A 19,887-nucleotide genomic window follows, 5' to 3' on the forward strand; every position below is an offset into this window, starting at 1 on the left:
TCTTCCTTAATTTATAACTAGTATCTTGTAAACTTTGACACGGCATTGCGTTTGGCACTGCCTAGTAAAGTGCTCAGCCAGCCCAGCTTCATGCGGCCTCACAGTTTAGGGGAGTTAGAACAATAAAACAATGAGATAAAACAATAAATTAAAGCAACAAAATGAAGCACTAAAAGGAGTTAAGAAGTAAAACGGAAGAGAAGGTAAAAACAAGTGCTAAGGGTTGGTTATGGAGCAGAAACATGCCTTAAGAGTTGGCCTTAGAGCTCAAAACCCTGCTTCAAGCATTTGGCAGTCATCTTCTCCCGCAATCTATATCGGTTAACGAGGCCTAAATGTTTCATTTATTGAATTGCTGAGGTTTCTGGTGAAAAGATAGCAATGTCATTTATTTTCTTTAAACACAGGACTCTGTTGATGATGGCTATATGACTAAAACACACTTTCAAGTGAAAGGTGGAAGTGTCGCAGCAGACATAGAGGATATGGCTAGTGAGTGTGATGAAATAACATTTGCACATATTGGGGTAAGTACAACCTACAAAATTAGACAATAAGTCCCTATGTTATTGAAAACATTTTGATATTTTGCTGTTGAGCTCTGTGACAGTTCAGCCACTGCCTTATCAGCAAGTTGCATAATCTTTGTTGAAGTATATTTGCACTTTGAAGAGAGTCTAGAACTAGTTACACAAAAAGAGATATACACAAATTGGAAGGGTTGCTGTTACCAAAGTCAGGTCCATAGCTAGTTCTGAAAAGTGAGTTGCTTCTGTTCTGCTTCTTGGTAGTCCTATGTACTTGTGTGTGCTTACAGTTAAGTGTACTGTAATCTGCAGCTTTGTGCTAGCCTGCACAATTCAAGTAGATGTTGATTCTCAAGAAGGTGGTGGGAAGGACAGTAGCAGCCTGTGGGGTGGGGTGGAGCTTAGAGCTGCCCTCTTGACTGGTGTTGTCACTCCCCTCCACCCCAGCCCCATTAAAGTAAGCTGCAGTGACACTCAGGGTGGTTTGGATTTAAATCAAATCAATTTAAATCACTAGTCAGTAAGACTTGATTTAAATCACTAGTCAGTAAGACTTGATTTAAATCTTTTTTTTTAGAGAAAGATGCATTCTTGCTGATATAATCTTAATATTTACAACCAGATCAAGGTTTAATTTTTGGAATAATAAATGTTCAAAGTAGTTTTTACAGTTATATCAAAAATTACTGATTTGGTTATACTATTAGAAATACATAGATAATTATGAAATTATTGTGAAGTGTAATAAGTTAACTGTTTATATTTGGACAACTTTTCTGTTGTACTTTATTGGAAAGAGAAAAATAATCATTAGTAACAATTTAAACAATTTATTTAACTAAAACAATAACATTATAGCATATGTATCCATGTTTGTTAACTGATGTGGTTAACTGATTTTTTAAAATAAAAAAAGACTAAGTTTTACCACACATGAAAAACTTAAAACAAATCTTTATTTCCTGATGAATAACCTTTGGACAATAATGTAACTTAAATAGAAAACTATCTTTAGGAAGATTTTTCCTCCAAAAGCATATTTTTTTTAATTTACATTTAAAAAATCCAATTTAAATTTCAAAAATCCTCTATCTATCTATCTATCTATCTATCTTTGTTGATTTTTATCCACCCTGGTGACACTGGTGTAAGAAGGGTGGCTCTGCAGCTCCACAATGCTGCACAGGCTGCTATAAGTGCACTGTCCTTTCAGCTACAGGAGGAAAATGAGTAGCATAGCAGTATGACTGAGGCTAGCTGCTGTTTTGCCTATAGCTCAACTGATGCCTTTGCACCAAATGAAAAACTTGCACTCAGCATAAAGAAGATCTCAAAATCATCTGGATTTCACTTCCTGCACATCAATGAGTTTTTAAAATCCAAAGCACACAAATCAGGAGCAAACAAGGTACTGCAGGGTAACTCATGTGATTTTAGGCAAACTGTGCTACAGTGAAGCTGAGCAAGGCTTGGGCTACTCAAAGAAAGCTACCCTGCAACTAAAGAGAATTAGTTTATAATTCTAAAACAAAATTGTTCTTTTTTTGGGACATTATAGGGAATAAGTTGGAAAACAAACTGGTTGAGCAGCCAAGTAGTGGTGATTGCTAAAACTTACAGGGCTGATCACACTGAGAAGGATCATTGTACTACTAAACCTAAATAACTTCAAAAAATAGGATATTAATTAGGAGACGCCTGGCGGGAAAAGTTAGGAAATTAAAGTCCATACAATCGGCACGAAGGCTGCTGAGGAATACCTTATTAGAGAAACTGAATTTATGCATAGCGCTGGAACAAAGAAGGAAAATGGCAAGGAAGAAACCTGCTATGGCTGCTTGACAGAGTAGAAGACTATATTCACACTACAAAGGGATTCTCTATATAATGGGAATTCAATCTAATAGTTTCTAATAGAAGAAAACATAATTTTTTGGCAGACAAGATGAAATATTAAGGAGGCATTTGAAAAAGCAAATGTAATTCACGAAGTCAGAAGAAAATATGAAGTTCTCAGGTACATCACTGGTGCATTACTGTAGTCACTGAAATTAAAATAAATATAGCATCAGAAGTGAAATAACATTAATTGGATTAATTTTTATGCTAATGAAGGTGCTCCATGAAATGATGGGCTGTGTGAAGGATATGACTTGTCAACAACTAGCATTCTGATCCTGAATGTCTGTCTGCACTATTGGAATAATACCATATTTTATGAAGTTGTTGCAAATTGCTTTCTTTCAGGAAAATTAAGAGCATATAATCATATGCAACCATTTCAGCCATACAAATGAATTAGCTTAATATTAAGTTCAAACCAGCAGTAACAATCTGCATTAGGACCAATCAGTAGTCCCAAAATAGAAAGCTAACTTTCCTGTTTCGCAAGACTTCCCCAAACTGGATATTAAACAAAAAGTGGGAAGAATGGGAGAGGAGATTTTAAAATGTTGCTGGTAAAAAGGCATTATGGAAGCACTGTCTGTGATAAGATGGTGAGTTGGGAAACTTTCAAACTAAGTGGAGTCGCATTATGCAAATTGCAAAGTGTTTTGCTATGCAAAGTTTTTACAGTTCATTGTCTTAGGGCCAGACTATATGTGACTCAGAAGATTTGTAAATTGATTTCCTGACTTCTTTTTTTTAAAGCAGCAATGTTGTACTGGGTCTGTAGTGTGTACCGGTATGTATGTGTGTGTGTGGGGGGCAGGTTTTAACTTTTCTTTTGCATGCCATTTCTCCAATTCAAATGTTCCATGTCATACTGCTGTTAGCTACAGAGCTGGAAAAGACAAATAGCTGTACTTTGATTTGAAGTTGGTTTTTTTTAAGCTGAGTCCAGTTTTTTAGTTCTCCATTTATATTTATTATTCTACTTAATGTTTTGGATTTTATTGCTGTAATTTAATAATTGTAACCTACTCTCTTGGTATTTCTAGGTATCTTTCTGGAAATACTTTGATAGATATGTGTACAGTCATACCTCTTGTTACAAATACTACAGGATGCATACAACACGGGCTACGAACGCGCCGAACCTGGAAATAACGGAATGCGTTACTTCCGGGTTCGGCAGTTTGCGCATGCGCAGATGCGCCAAAAGACGTCACATACATGCGCAGAAGCACCGAATCGCGTCGTGCACATGTGCAGATGCGGCGCTTCAGGTTACGCACGTTATGGGTTATGAACAGGTCTCCGGAACAGATCCTGTTCGTAACCAGAGGTACCAATGTATTGTGCTAGTCTTTCCATCCCTATCTTCGCAGTAGCAGTTTGGGGAGCAGTATGCAGGAAATGCAGGAGATGGCAAGAATAAACATTGACATCCTAGGCATCAGTGAACTAAAATGGACGGGAATGGGCGAATTCAGTTCAGATGACTATCATATCTACTACTGCGGGCAGGAATCCTGTAAAAGAAATGGAGTGGCCCTCATAGTCAACAAAAGAGTGGCGAAAGCTGTACTGGGATGCAATTTCAAAAATGATAGATTGATCTCGATACGAATCCGAGGCAGTCCTTTTAACATCACAGTAATCCAAGTTTATGCACCAACTTCCAGTGCTGAAGAAACTGAAATTGACCAATTCTATGAAGACTTACAACACCTTATAGAAATGACACCAAAGAAGGATGTTCTTCTCATTATAGGGGATTGGAATGCTAAAGTAGGGAGTCAAGAGATAAAAGGAACAACTGGCAAGTTTGGCCTTGGAGTTCAAAATGAAGTAGGGCAAAGGCTAATAGAGTTCTGTCAGGAGAACAAGCTGGTCATCACAAACACTCTTTTCCAACAACACAAGAGACGACTCTACACATGGACATCACCAGATGGGCGACATCGAAATCAGATTGATTATATTCTCTGCAGCCAAAGATGGAGAAGCTCTATACAGTCAGCAAAAACAAGACCTGGAGCTGACTGTGGCTCTGATCATCAGCTTCTTATAGCAAAATTCCAGCTTAAACTGAAGAAAGTAGGAAAAACCACTGGGCCAGTAAGATACAATCTAAATCAAATTCCTTATGAATACACAGTTGAAGTGAAAAACAGGTTTAAGGACTTAGATTTGGTGGATAGAGTGCCTGAAGAACTGTGGATGGAGGCTCGTAACATTATACAGGAGGCAGCAACGAAAACCATCCCAATGAAAAGAAATGCAAGAAAGCAAAGTGGCTGTCCAATGAGGCCTTAAAAATAGCGGGGGAGAGAAGGCAAGCAAAATGCGAGGGAGATAGTGAAAGATACAGGAAATTGAATGCAGATTTCCAAAGAATAGCAAGGAGAGACAAGAGGGCCTTTCTAAACGAGCAATGCAAAGAAATAGAGGAAAATAACAGAATGGGAAAAACCAGAGATCTGTTCAAGAAAATTGGAGATATGAAAGAAACATTTCGTACAAAGATTACCACAATTAAGGACAAAAGTGGAAAGGACCTAACAGAAGCAGAAGACATCAAGAAGAGGTGGCAAGAATACACAGAGGAACTATACCAGAAAGATATAGAGGTCTCATACACCCCAGGTAGTGTGGTTGCTGACCTTGAGCCAGACATCCTGGAGAGTGAAGTCAAATGGGCCTTAGAAAGCCTTGCTAACAACAAGGCCAGTGGAAGTGATGATATTCCAGCTGAACTATTTAAAATCCTAAAAGATGATGCTGTTAAGGTGCTACACTCAATATGCCAACAAGTTTGGAAAACTCAGCAGTGGCCAGAGAATTGGAGAAGATCAGTTTACATCCCAATCCCAAAGAAGGGCAGTGCCAAAGAATGCTCTAACTACCGCACAATTGCACTCATTTCACACGCTAGCAAGGTTATGCTTAAAATTCTACAAGGCAGGCTTAAGCAGTACGTGGACTGAGAACTCCCAGAAGTGCAAGCTGGATTTCGAAGGGGCAGAGGAACCAGAGACCAAATTGCAAACATGCGCTGGATTATGGAGAAAGCTAGAGAGTTCCAGAAAAACATCTACTTCTGCTTCATTGACTACGCAAAAGCATTTGACTGTGTCGACCACAGCAAACTATGGAAAGTTCTTAAAGAAATGGGAGTGCCGGATCACCTCATCTGTCTCCTGAGAAATCTCTATTTGGGACAAGAAGCTACAGTTTAGAACTGGATATGGAATAACTGATTGGTTCAAAATTGGGAAAGGAGTACGACAAGGCTGTATATTGTCTCCCTGCTTATTTAACTTATATGCAGAATTCATCATGCGAAAGGCTGGGCTGGATGAATCCCAAACCGGAATTAAGATTGCTGGAAAAAATATCAACAACCTCAGATATGCTGATGATACAACCTTGATGGCAGAAAGTGAGGAGGAATTGAAGAACCTTTTAATGAGGGTAAAAGAGGAGAGCGCAAAATATGGTCTGAAGCTCAACATCAAAAAAACTAAGATCATGGCCACTGGTCCCATCACCTCCTGGCAAATAGAAGAGGAAGAAATGGAGGCAGTGAGAGATTTCACTTTCTTGGGTTCCATGATCACTGCAGATGGTGACAGCAGTCACGAAATTAGAAGACGCCTGCTTCTTGGGAGAAAAGCAATGACAAACCTAGACAGCATCTTAAAAAGCAAAGACATCACCTTGCCAACAAAGGTCCGTATAGTTAAAGCTATGGTTTTCCCAGTAGTAATGTACGGAAGTGAGAGCTGGACCATCAAGAAGGCTGATCGCCGAAGAATTGATGCTTTTGAATTATGGTGCTGGAGGAGACTCTTGAGAGTCCCATGGACTGCAAGAAGATCAAACCTATCCACTCTCAAAGAAATCAGCCCTGAGTGCTCACTAGAAGGACAGATCCTGAAGTTGAGGCTCCAGTACTTTGGCCACCTCATGAGAAGAGAAGACTCCCTGGAAAAGACCCTGATGTTGGGAAAGATGGAGGGCACAAGGAGAAGGGGACGACAGAGGATGAGATGGTTGGACAGTATTCTCGAAGCTACTAACATGAGTTTGGCCAAACTGCGGGAGGCAGTGAAGGATAGGCATGCCTGGCGTGCTCTGGTCCATGGGGTCACGAAGAGTCGGACACGACTGAACGACTGAACAACAACATGCAGGAAATAGATTTCTCATACCTTTTATCCCTGCCACGTGCCTCTACTCTATCCCTGCCACCTGTGTCCTGCATAACTGGCTCTCAAAATGTTTTTCACTTGTGCACATAAGAACACATAAAAAAATAAGAAGACCCCTGACGGACCCCAAAGTCCTGAATCCTGATGTCACAGTTGCCAACAGGTGCTTATAGGAAGCCCACAAGAAGGACTTGAGCGGAGCAGCACTCTCTGTAATTGTGATTCCCAGCAACTGATATTCAGAGGCAAACTGACTTTATTTATTGTTATTGTTATTTGACAGTGGAGATGGAAAATAGCTGTCTTGGTTAGGAGCCATTGATAACCTCATCCTCCATGAATTTATCTGGTCCTCTTTTAAAGCCATCAGAGTTGGTGGCTATCACAACAACTTGTGGGAGCAAATTCCATAGTTTAACTATGCACAGTTTAAAGAAGTACATTCTTTTGTCTGTCATAAATCTTTCAATATTCAGTTTCATTGAATGACCCTTGGTTCCAGTACAAAGGATGCAGGAGATTCCCTCCTCCACTTTTTCTACATTATGCACAATCTTATTATACACTTCTATCCTGTCCCCCCTTACTCTACTCTTTTTCTAAACTAAAAAGTGCCACATATTGTACTCCAGCCCTTGGTCATTTTGGTTGCTCTTTTTTGAACCTTTTCCAGCTCTACAATAACATTTTGGACAGAAATGACATAGCCATTGTAATTTGTGTTTTGGTAACTTCCAGAGTGGAGTTATTTTTAGTACCTACTCTATTTGTATGTGTGCTTGTAAGTTATTTTAAATGGTTTTAAATGTATTTAATGTACAGTGGTACCTCGGGTTACGGACACTTCAGGTTATAGACACTTCAGGTTACAGACTCCGCTAATCCAGAAATAGTACCTCAGGTTAAGAACTTTGCTTCAGGATCATGCGGTGGCGGCGCGGCAGCAGCAGGAGGCCCCATTAGCTAAAGTGGTACCTCAGGTTAAGAACAATTTCAGGTTAAGAACTGACCTCTGGAACGAATTAAGTTCTTAACCCGAGGTACCACTGTATTTTAAATTATTGTAACCTACCCATAGACCTTAGGGAGAAGACTGGGTAATAAATAAATTTATTGTTACTATTTTAAATAATACTAATAATACTAATACTAATAATAATAATTGTACCCTGCCCATCTGACTGAATTGCCCTGAGTACTGGTTTGCATGTGATGCTAAGCAGCTACTCAGTGATTTGTTTTCTGCCTCTGGAAAAGGAGCAGTGAAGTGAGTAAGATTGAGTAGCATGCACTAGCATGGTAAGCCATGGTTTATTTCAGACAAGGCTTACCATTCGCTGTGAATGAAACCTCTGTGTTGTAGGTTGAGGTAGTTATTGTTAATTTTGCAAAAGGAAAATGTTACAATATTTTTCAAGATAATAAATCACATTGCTTTCTGGCTTTTTACTTTGTTAATGCTTGGTAGCCCAACTAGTGCATGCTAATAAAGTAAATGTGTTAAATATGAGCATGACCTCTCTCTGTCTAACTATTTCAGACAGATCAGAGATCCCTTAACATAGATGTTAATAATGAAAACATTGTTTTTGTTTGTTTGACTAACATTATTCGGAAAATGTGACTACTGCTAAATAGTGAGACATAAGCAAATCATCTTAAATTGTTGGCTATAGAATTACTAAAATGAAGCAATGTTTACTCTAACTCGAACCATTCCTTGTTGAACATCAAATTTTAGAATATTTTTAGTTGAAAAAAACAACAAAATATGTACCAAACTCATATTGTTTGCTCTGGGAGATAATCCCACCCATCTATATCTCATATACTGCACATAGATGGGATAGGAAAATTGCTTTTCTAGAGAAAGCTGTGCCATGGATAACTTTCTTGATATTTGTGATAATTTTACAGATTTCTCCCCCTGTAGCTAATTACTAGGATTTCGTTTTAAAAGCTTTGGTTTATTAATTACATTTACTAATCATTAGAAAGAGGTTGAATCCTATGGCTGTGGTCACATATCATGCTAAACTATAGTTAAATATCAACTGTGGTTTAATGAGAACAAGCAGCATGTTGTTGCATGCTCCTCAAAAATCATAGAATAGAATCATAGAAGTTGGAAGGGACCCTGGTTTGCTTCTCTTCCACCTGGCCATGTTGTGCCAAGAGCAACAACTCACAAGCCTTGCCTTGCTGTGTTGTCTGAACCTGGGCTCATGATTTGTGTCCCCCCCCCCAAATAAAATAAAATAAAATAAAACAAAACACAAGCCCAGATTTGGATGGACAACTCTTGTGGTTGGTTGCTTGTGCCATGGCCAGGTACTTCATACTGCTTTGTATTAGACCATATTTCACTACTCACCATGTTTTAATGCGACATGTGACCCATGCCTATGCGTTAGTAGTAGGTTTAGCATTTTACAAAGCCCAAGATGAGTGCAGTCCTTCTCCAAATAATATATTACCTGTAGGATGAAGGCAGTGATGATTTCCTGTAAAACGCTGAGGATTTACTTAGTTTTACTGTAACTTGATCTATCTATATGTTTTCTGCATGCTTTGCTGCTTGTGGCTACTGCAGATGGCATGACTCAATGTGGAATACGTTCTGAGGATACAAAGATATCTGCTGGATGAATCAGCTGGCAAGTTGTGGGTGCTGAACATGATCTCTTCATTTGAAAGCAAAACACCAGCCTGCTTAAATTTGTGTACTTCCAGTAAAGGACATCATCTTACACATCTATGTAGGCACAAATTGCTGCATCTTAAATATCTATGTAGGCACAGATTTCTGTATAGTCACAAGTACTGTCCATGTGAAAAATCTGGGACTTAGGCCATCTTGCCCATCAAATTAATTGTGACAGCAATATTGTTTTGCATACATCATTGCAGATGAAAATATTCCAATTCTTAGGGTTTATTAAATCTTTTCCCCTAAACAAATCAGTGGATTGGGAATTAAAAACCAAACCATTCTCATTTTTGTGTCGAAATAAATAGCATGAACAAAAATGTAAATATTTGCAAAACCAAAGTATTTGCTAGAGGGCAAAAAACCTGAAGTAAAAACTTAACAAACATTACTTAAGGAAAAAAAATGTAAACAAATTTAATAAAACCCAGCATTCAGTAGGAATGTCAAACTGGTCCCAAGGAAAAATAATGTATTCTAGAACTAAACCAGGAATTAACTGTTGGTTTTGTCAGAAACCCAAGGCAAGGTTCAAGCCAAAAATCTAGACAGACCAGCTTTCTCATCTCAAAAAAAGCATCTAGTAGCCTATAGGAAGTATACCAGCAGGACACAAGCACAACAGCATTATCCCTATGTGTGCTCCCTAGCAACTGGTATAAATTATAGTATAATCAAAATAGTAGTTGGAGAAATAAATTGCACTATGGATTGCAGGTCATGTTTTTGAACATTAATTAGAATTTGTAGCTTGTACCAGCCTTGATGCCATTTCCCTTAGGTGATCATTCCATATGTTTCCCTCATTCAGAAATGTTCTGTAGGCCATGGCTAGGTCTCCTACCTCCTGTTTTAAATATCTCCTGGCCCTTTTACCAGGATTGGGTGAGGAAGGGGAATATATTCAGGTTGCCTAGAAATCAGCATGTGGTGCTTCTTTGGGTCTGTTAAAATACAGTGGGTTACATACGCTTCAGGTTACATACTCCGCTAACCCAGAAATAACACTTCAGGTTAAGAACTTTGCTTCAGGATAAGAACAGAAATCGTGCTCTGGTGGCGCAGCGGCAGCGGGAGGTCCCATTAGCTAAAGTGGTGCTTCATGTTAAGAACAGTTTCAGGTTAAGAACGGACCGAGGGGGGTGGAGATGTTCCTTCAGGTATACAGGACCGAGGCCGTTTAGGGCTTTAAAGGTCAGCACCAATACTTTGAATTGTGCTTGGAAACGTACTGGGAGCCAATGCAGATCTCTCAGGACCAGTGTTATGTGTTCCCGGCAGCCACTCCCAGTCACCAGTCTAGCTGCCACATTCTGGATAAATTGCAGTTTCCGGGTCACCTTCAAAGGTAGCCCCACATAGAGCGCATTGCAGTAGTCCAAGCGGGAGATAACTAGAGCATTCACCACTCTGGCGAGACAGTCTGCGGGCAGGTAGGGTCTCAGCCTGCGTACCAGATGGAGCTGGTAGACAGCCGCCCTGGACACAGAATTAACCTGTGCCTCCATGGACAGCTGTGAGTCCAAAATGACTCCCAGGCTGCACACCTGGTCCTTCAGGGGCACAGTTACCCCATTCAGGACCACACCCGCCCGCCCCCTGTCCCCCAAATACAGTACTTCTGTCTTGTCAGGATTCAACCTCAATCTGTCAGCCACCATCCATCCTCCAACTGCCTCCAGGCGCTCACACAGGACTGCCTTCACTGGTTCTGATTTAAAAGAGAGGTAGAGCTGGGTGTCATCTGCATACTGATGAACACGCAACCCAAACCCCCTAATGATCTCTTCCAGCAGCTTCATATAGATATTAAAAAGCATGGGGGAGAGGATGAAACCCTGAGGCACTCCACAAGTGAGAGCCCAGGGGTCTGAACACTCGCCCCCCAACACCACTTTCTAGACACAGCCCCGGAGAAAGGAGCGGAACCACTGTATAACAGTGCCCCCAGCTCCTAGCCCCTCTAGACGGTCCAGAAGGATGTTATGATCAATGGTGTCAAAGGCTGCTGAGAGATCCAGCAGAACTAGGAAACAGCTCTCACCTTTGTCCCTAGCCCACCGGAGATCATCGACCAGCGCGACCAAGGCAGTTTCAGTCCCATGATGAGGCCTGAATCCCGATTGGAAGGGATCCAAATGGTCTGCATCCTCCAGGCGTGCTTGGAGTTGTTCAGCAACCACCCGTTCAATCACCTTGCCCAAGAATGGTAGATTTGAGACTAGGTGATAGTTGGCCATATTGGCCGGGTCTAAAGATGTTTTTTAAAAAAGCGGTTTAATGACCGCCTCTTTCAGCGGTTCTGCGAAGACTCCCTCGCAGAGGGAAGCATTCACCACCCCGCAGAGCCCTTTGCCCAGCCCTTCCCGGCTCACTTTTATTAGCCAGAATGGGCAAGGATCAAGGAGACAGGTGGTCGGTTTCACTCTTCCAAGCAGCCTGTCCACATCCTCGGAGGTAACAGATTGGAATTGATCCCATGAAACATGACTAGACAGGGCTCCAGCACTCTCCCGTCCTGGCCCTGCTCTCACGGTGGAGTCTACCTCCTCCTGAATCTGAGCAACTTCATCTGCAAAAAAACTTTGCAAAAGCATTGCAGGAGATCTTGGGGTCCCTACCAGGCCCCGGTGATGCAGGTGGTTCTGATAGATTGCGAACCACCTGGAAGAGTCTCCTGCTGCTGTTTTCTGCAGATGCAATAGCAACGGTGAAGAAGGTCCTCTTCGCCGTCGCCATTGCCACTTGGTAAGCTCGAAGTTGAGCTCTAGCCCGTGTCTGGTCTGATTCAGAATGAGTTTTCTGCCACCGGCACTCTAGCCGTCTCAGCGACTGTTTCATCGCCCTCAGCTCCGGGGAAAACCATGGGGTTGTCTGGGCTCCATGCAATCTGAGAGGGCGCTTCGGAGCCAGACAGTCAATAGCCCTGGAAAAAGAAGGAAATGCTCAAATGGCAAGAGTAATGCAGCGATGCGCCTCCGCCTAAGTTCATGAAATGCAAAGGCGGCCCTTGGCATGTATATTATGCATGTAAATCTCTCCCTGCTCTGGAAAGCGGGATGTTTGGGGAGGGGGAGGGGGTGATGGAGGGAGGTGGGCTGTGAGAGGAGGTCCATAGGACTGTTAGACAGCGGCGGGTTCAGTAATTGCTGGGCGGGCTGGGTTCAGGACCCTTGCGGGCCAGATTCGGCCCATGGACCATAGTTTGAGGACCCCTGTTCTAAAATGTATTCTAGCCTATGTTCAAGTCTTCCACCATTGTTGATCTAGTTGTCCATCTTGCCATTTCATTACTGTCAACTCCTTGGGCCACAAGGCAAGGAGAAGGAATTGTATCAGAAGGGTCCTTTCCCCATTCCGGAAGCCAAACAGAATATCAATAGGATTGAGTGTCATGGAAATTCCCAAAAGAGCCATTAGAAAACCACTTGGATCCATCAGTCATTTTGGGCAGGAACTGAAATAGGTTTACATCCCCACATCATCCAACCAGTTCTCTGTGATAACACTCTGGATCAGTACTAGACCGCTCAGCACTTGCACTTGCTAAGACTTGAAATATTATTTTGCCTTCTGGTTCAGCACTGTCCAGATGAATAATACATCTCATTAACCTACAGAAATATCCCAGAAATAAACAAAGATAAATAAACTAATTGCAGAGTATATAAACAACTGTAGGAACAAACCAAATGAACTCTAACCATGATCATCCTCCTGTTAAGATGCTTATGTAGAGTGGTTCTGTGTTTTTTTTTTTAATCTGCTATTATGGCATGTAGAGCTGTCAATTATTTTCAAAAGAATGTTCACACTGAGCAAATTAAAAACAGCTCTAATTCAATTTTTTTGTGTCAGCTCAGTTTGAGTCACAGGGATAGAAGACAAGGTGTAATCCCAACAGCAAACCTCCCTTGATCACCTTGGTAAATATGTTTCATTCTTTGTATAGAACAAGTATCACTCAGTCAGAGTGTAAATGAAGAAATTTTTTTTTTAACAGAATTTATTGACATTTTCATAATATAACACAAACCCAACCCCACACCTACAAATACCAAAACAAATACAAATACAAATACACATAATGTCAGGATTCTTCTTCTTATCTATATACCTTACAAAAAAAAAAATTCCTAGTTCTGAATCTTGACGCTTGACTTCCCCCGCCTATACACCTTCGGTTTTAAATCAATGTACTATTTCCTTAACAACTTTTCTCTATAAAAAATGTAACTTTACTTAAAAAGAAAAAACACAATTGTCTTAATCTTTGCATTATAACCTAAATCTTAACCAAGTATTCTTATAGCTAAACTTATTTCTTCTATCCTTTATCATGCTGCTTTTAACTTAAAATTCAATATCTCCTTACTTATTTAAAATAAACTTGTAATTAACAGACTTCACACTCCGATTTCGGATACCATGGCAGACCATTCAGATTATACATTTATTACTTCAACCCACTCCCCTTCTGTCCATTGTCTTTTTCTGTCTTTCACCAGAACCGGATCTCCAATTATCTTCTTCTGGATGTCCACAGATCCAGGCTGCATTCACAACAAACCTTGCATCGAGCTTCAGGATATTCATCCCCTCCATTCTGGGTTTCTCCGTTTCTTTGTGCCATACTTCTTCTTCTTGTAGAAATCTTAATTCTATGTCCCTTGCCTCCGAGCTGCCACCTCGGAGTCTGGATATTGTAAATTTTCCCGTTCCAGGGCTGCCACCCCCAGAAACCGGCCCCCCTTCCATTCGGAGTTGCCCAGCCATCTCAGACCATCCTTCAAACACCTCTCCCAGCTCTTTGCAAAAGTTTGTTTCCATTGTGTAGAACTTTTGAAAAGCCTCTTCTGTGGAAGATAAGTTCTTTCCATTTACAATTCCACTCAAGACTTGCAGTTTTCGATTAAGCAGTTCCAGTTGAAAGACAGTGAGCATTTCCTCATCCTCCATATCAAAGTTCAGTATCAGCGCAAGCGCAAAGTCCAGCATCTTGGGGGGAAGGGTGGGTATCAAGTTTCAGTTCCTGTCTCTTCCTTCCTTTGTTTCAGTTTTTTCCCACGAAAATCCAAGTCGCCGCCATTTCTCCGATGCCGGAGTATAAAGACCAAAACTTCAAATGGAGATATTTTTTCCCCAGTTAACCCCCGGAGGGAAATCTCAACAGTCTCAGTTTTCAATTTCCAGATACTTTCTGTCAATTAGTGTAGCAGCAGTCACTTAAAGAGTTAATTCCTTTCATCTGCCGAAGGGAGGGAGGCGGGCTGCCTTTCTTCTTTCCCCCAGATCGTTCCAAAGATACAAAGAGTCAATCAATTACTCACCGCCTCTGGGTTCTTTTCACTCACTAAAGACAGGTAGAACTTAGACGCTCATCACAGGCTTTGTCGCCGCATTTACATCCCGGTTGGGGCATGTCCCCTATAGCCCGGCTCCGTCGCCCCTTCACCCCCACTCCCCCTTTACAGGGGGAGCGGGGGAAGGGTTCGGAGCCACAATGGGCACAGCCGGGGAGCCCAGGGAGCGGGACGCTCTTCCCGCACCCCAACCGGAGCCCCGCTTTGCGGTAGCGGGGCTCCTAACCCCCGGGATGGACTGGGTGCTTCGCAGCCGAAGCAACCCACGACCACCCGCAATGGCGTCAGCCGCCGGAAGAAAAATTTCACAGTACTTCTACATTGAAAGCCCAATAATTTCCTGCTATCAGTAAGGTATTTCTGATCTCTTGGGTTTGGTGCAGTGTTTCTGCATAGAGCGAGTTAATGCAGAAATATAGCAGCTGTAATTTAGTGAGTGTTCAGTGTTATTTCTCATGGCATCTAAAATGCTTACAGTGTGAAAAATGAACGGTGAACTCAATGGGTGCTTTGTCATTGGCTTTTGTCAGTGACCTTCATAAAACCCAGTCTCAGTAAAGATCACCATTCTGATCTCCTGTTATTTAATGACAGGCCTGTCCTACTCCGCTGTGTTCAGTAAAAATTCTCAAACTCTATGTAGACTTACATAAGAGTGGGTTCAGGAAACAATCCTAATTAGCATAAAATTTTGTTGCATATTTTTGAAACCGGGAAATTGGATGTATTATTATTATTCATTTCATTTATCAAATGTCTCAAATTGACTTTAAATCCATAAAATACAACAATGCTTACTAACATGTAAAAATAAATACACCCCAAAATGCAATAACCTTCAGATTTTATGAGAGTGAAATGAAAAATATGTCTGTAGCTAGAACAGGCAGTAGCCAGGCATAGTGTGTGATCATTTTAAATAAATTTATTTATTTATTTCACAAAATTTATATACTGCTTGATTGTAAAACAAAAACCCTCAAAGGGCTTTATAAAAAGAATTTTAAGAGTGTAATAAATTTTAATTTTTAATGTTTTGTACCAGTACCAGTCTTTAAGCTCCAGTACAATTCTAATCAAATAAATAACTTAAGTCAGTGTTTTTCAACCACTGTTCCGTGGCACACTAGTGTGCCGCGAGATGTTGCCTGGTGTGCCGTGGGAAAAATTGAAAAATTACTTTATATATAGTCAATATAGGCACAGAGTTAATTTTTTTAACATTTTCTAATGGTGGTGTGCCTCGTGATTTTTTTCATGAAACAAGTGTGCCTTTGCCCAAAAAAGGTTGAAAAACACTGACTTAAGTAATGCAATTCTTTCATTTTTAGCAGGCTCTGGGTCAGGGAGTAGTTTGAAATAACCACATTGGATAATTTCTCCATTATACCAGGTTAGTGGGTTATGCTCTCAGTACAGGATTGCACAGAATTGGAAGTTAATATATATTTTTGTAGAAGAACTTCAAGATAAGAGGCCCTAAGCACGTGGTTTAGGAGCTCAGGAAAGCATGTAAAAAATATTTATATCTTAAAATTTTATAGCCTACTTCATTTCCAGATAATATGCCATTTATATGAGGTTAAGTGTTCTTTCATCATTCTCTTAAACTGTATGTTATTTATTCCATGTTATAATTTTCTTCCATTTCATTGAGGTTATTGTAGTTTTCTAATTACTTCAAACCTGGATAATATACTTTAGAATTCAGCAGTACATGCAAAAAAAAAAGTTGATAAAAATCTCTTAACGTTTTAATAATGCTTTTATTGAGATTTGGAAGATATAATGAGAGTGCTTTCCAAATACATAAAATAAAATTGGCAGAGTGATGTCAGATGTCATAAGCATAGGATTAATGTTCAAATACAAACAACAGTAACACTGTACTCCACGTTCTTCTCTTTACTAACACCAGGAATTTTCTATATTTAACTGAGCAACAGGAAAATTTGGAATGATTATATATATGGCATATTTGTAATGTGTTCTGTATATCATTCAGAAAAAGGAGCCTCTGTTATTTTCAGATACTTAGGTTCCCTTTTCAAGAATAAAGTTGTCTGTAGTGCCCCTGGATAGTGATCCTACAGGCACAGTAAGTCCACTTTCTGTTGTATGCCCTGGGTTATCCTTGATATTTTAATAATCATTCTATAGGATAACCAAAGACTCTTCACCTTTCATGATAAAAGCCTGCTCCTGCTCAGTAATCTGAACACCCGTGCCTCTTTTGCTGCAGCTATGCCTACTTTTGGCTGCTGAGTTCTGAATTGACTTTGGGCCCATCTGCACCATCTCAAAAACCGCCTTGCTTTGGACTTACTTCCTCATTATTTTCAGATGAACTGTTTGATGTTATTGTGGATCAGAGCAAATCTTGATTTTTGCGTGGCTAAAATCCAGCTTCCTACTAGCTGGCAGTAAAGAGGTAGGGTTTCAGAATTGATTGTGTATCACGCAATTTCCCAGGCTGTGGGTGTTTGCCATTTCATGGTTTTTGGGTTCTCCCATTTTCTTCTGTCTCTTAACTCTTCCTCTGTGCTGCTGCACAAGCCCTCCAGCCAATCTCAACTCTCCTCGCTTCATTTCTTTTAGTTGTTGCTGTGGTTGATTTCTGTCCTTTCTGTGCAGAAACACAGGCTGGATTTCCCTCTATTCATTTGTAAGATTCCTAATAGTTCTAAGGGCATTTAGTTTGGTGTTTGCTTGTGATGCTGATCAGTGAAATGCATTGTTAGCTAGAAGTTGAAATGAAGTTTAGTTGAAGGATCGTAGCAATCTAATGATGTCCTGAAATACATGAAAAAAGAGAAGCAAGCAAAGCAATGCCTTTTCCTAATTTCCACTGGAAGCAGTAGTAGAGTCAGTGGGTTTTGTGGGCTGCATACGAAGGGTTCATGGGCAGTTATTTAAAACGAATAACATGATTCTAGATACAAAGTACAAGTAGGCAGAGCTTGTGGTTCTTGTACAATGATATGTGGATACAATGAAAAAACTCAAGAGGTTGGAACCTCAGAGTGCTTCAGCAGAGAAAATGGATTTAGAAAATGTGCATGTGATGTGGACAAGCCCTTTGCTTATTTCCTACCTTCATGATACCATCTCTCTTCATCCCAATGGTTCTTATCATGACACAGTTTAGGAACTGATTACAATGCATTAAAGGTAAAGGTAAAGGGACCCCTGACCACCAGGGCTAGTCGTGTCTGACTCTGGGGTTGCAGCGCTCATCTCGCTCTATAGGCTGAGGGAGCCAGCGTTTGTCCACAGACAGCTTCCGGGTCATGTGGCCAGCATGACAAAGCCGCTTCTGGCGAACCAGAGCAGTGCACGGAAACGCCGTTTACCTTCCCGCTGGAGCGGTCCCTATTTATCTACTTGCACTTTGACGTGCTTTTGAACTGCTAGGTGGGCAGGAGCTGAGACCGAGCAACGGGAGCTCACCCCATTGCAGGGATTCGAACCGCTGACCTTCTGATCAGCAAGCCCTAGACTCAGCGCCAAATTTCATTCACACTAGTGAAAAAGTGGCACTTTAAGAATGAAAATATTTCTGCCTAGATATGATAGTTATATGATAGAATTCATCCATAAATGTCTATCGCAGATGGTTTTCTAACATGTATTGTCCGCTAGTGTAAGAAGTTTAAGCATTCCACTTGATGACTACCCCTAAGCTGATTCTGCAAACTGATTTCTAGCTTTTGGTGAAAGAGGAGATTTGAGTTGGTGTCTGCTGCCCTGTCTGCTACCTCAGTCCCTTCCACCCCTTTTGTGTCACTGACTATTCCCACCAGTGGGAAAACGTGTGTGCAAAGGATAATGAGAAAAACGAGTTTGGAAGTCAAATGGTATAACAAATAGGTTGTTGAACTTAATTCATGGAGTCAGATTCAGGACCCTGTTTGGCCAATTGGTTCTCAACTTCATTTCTTCACCTGTAAAATTATAATTACAAAGACCTGGCATACTAAAATTAGTTTAGCAACTATATAAAGGCAATGTGGGGCTTGTGTCTCTTCATGGAGAACTTCTGGTGTGTGCATAGGGACAGAACAGTCACATAGCTTTTTTTAACAGTTCTCTCAGCCTTTCTGGATTGGGATGGGTAGCCTCAGGGAGACTATCATTAGAGCAAGGATGAAGACCTGTGGCCTTGCAAATGTTGTTGGACTCTCCATGTTTATGCAAGATACAGATAATTCAATGTCAAACACAGAATGAATAGTAGAAATGATGCTAATGTTTCTCACTCTCAAAGGGGTCGTAATAGTAACATCTGGGAGACTTTGTGGGGAGGGGAGTATGTGGCCCAATTTTGGCCGTAAGTATTTTGTAATTGTCATGCCTAAGGGGTAGAATAATTGGCCCTCTAGATGTTGTTGAACTCCAGCTCCTATCAGCCCAACAAGTATGGTTTAGAGCTATCGTTGCTGCCTTAGAGAGAGCTTTCTCTTCCACTCACTATTTGACTAAATAGTCATTAGTCCATCTGTGTTCAATGTTTTGGGTCCAGCTAGGAGTTGGAAAGGCAGCAGATCCAGGAACAAGACCAGGTGATTTGGGGCTTTGAAACCAGGGGCAAAATTCAGATGAGAATTTCATAACACCCCCCTGCTCCCAATGAAAGCCCCATATGGCAGCAAAAAAGGTGAAAGGAATAATAAACTTTCTATTTTGTTGGTTTCTGTTTTCGTTGAAATAACGCAAAGCCATGTGCTTGTTTAGTATTGTGTCTGAGAAAATAAGATAAAAGACCAAGATCTTTATTGTGATAGGACGACTAACCTATAGTTACCAAAAGGCTGACAGGATGCAAAATGCGGAGAGCAACAGCTTTAGTGTCAAAGGAAAAAAACACATTTATGCCCAAATGTCTTGCCACTTAGAAAGTAATATTTTCATACACAAGCTTTATAACTATGTAGTGATATTTTGTAATGTGTAGTTAACTTTCCATTCTGTTATAATTTGCCAGTGAAAATTTGTTTGCCAGACAACTGATCTATCAGATAAACTGACAGGGGAATGCAAACTTCAAAAGAAGACACATTAAATCGCTTAGAAATAGTCAGAAAGCTTTAACAGCTCTCTTGGCTGTTGCACAATGGGATGCAGAAATCGCAATAATGTTCTCCTTCCATCTGGTGCCTTCAAACGTGTTGCATTCATTATTCCAA

General features: G+C 40.7%; 1 protein-coding gene across 2 annotated transcripts in view; it reads left to right on the forward strand.

The window, feature by feature from the left end:
* ATG10 (autophagy related 10) overlaps positions 1-19,887 on the forward strand; it is a 105,948-nt gene that overhangs the window by 14,375 nt on the left and 71,686 nt on the right. The window contains exon 3 of one of the 2 annotated variants that reach the window (XM_033163699.1): positions 408-527. In XM_033163699.1, the coding sequence (XP_033019590.1) occupies positions 408-527 (120 nt within the window). Of the gene's footprint in view, positions 1-407; positions 528-19,887 lie in introns of those variants that run through there. The other variant, XM_033163700.1, reaches the window with a different exon arrangement.

The sequence above is a fragment of the Lacerta agilis genome, chromosome 11, assembly GCF_009819535.1.
Source record: "Lacerta agilis isolate rLacAgi1 chromosome 11, rLacAgi1.pri, whole genome shotgun sequence".
In the NCBI taxonomy this organism is placed as follows: domain Eukaryota; kingdom Metazoa; phylum Chordata; class Lepidosauria; order Squamata; family Lacertidae; genus Lacerta; species Lacerta agilis.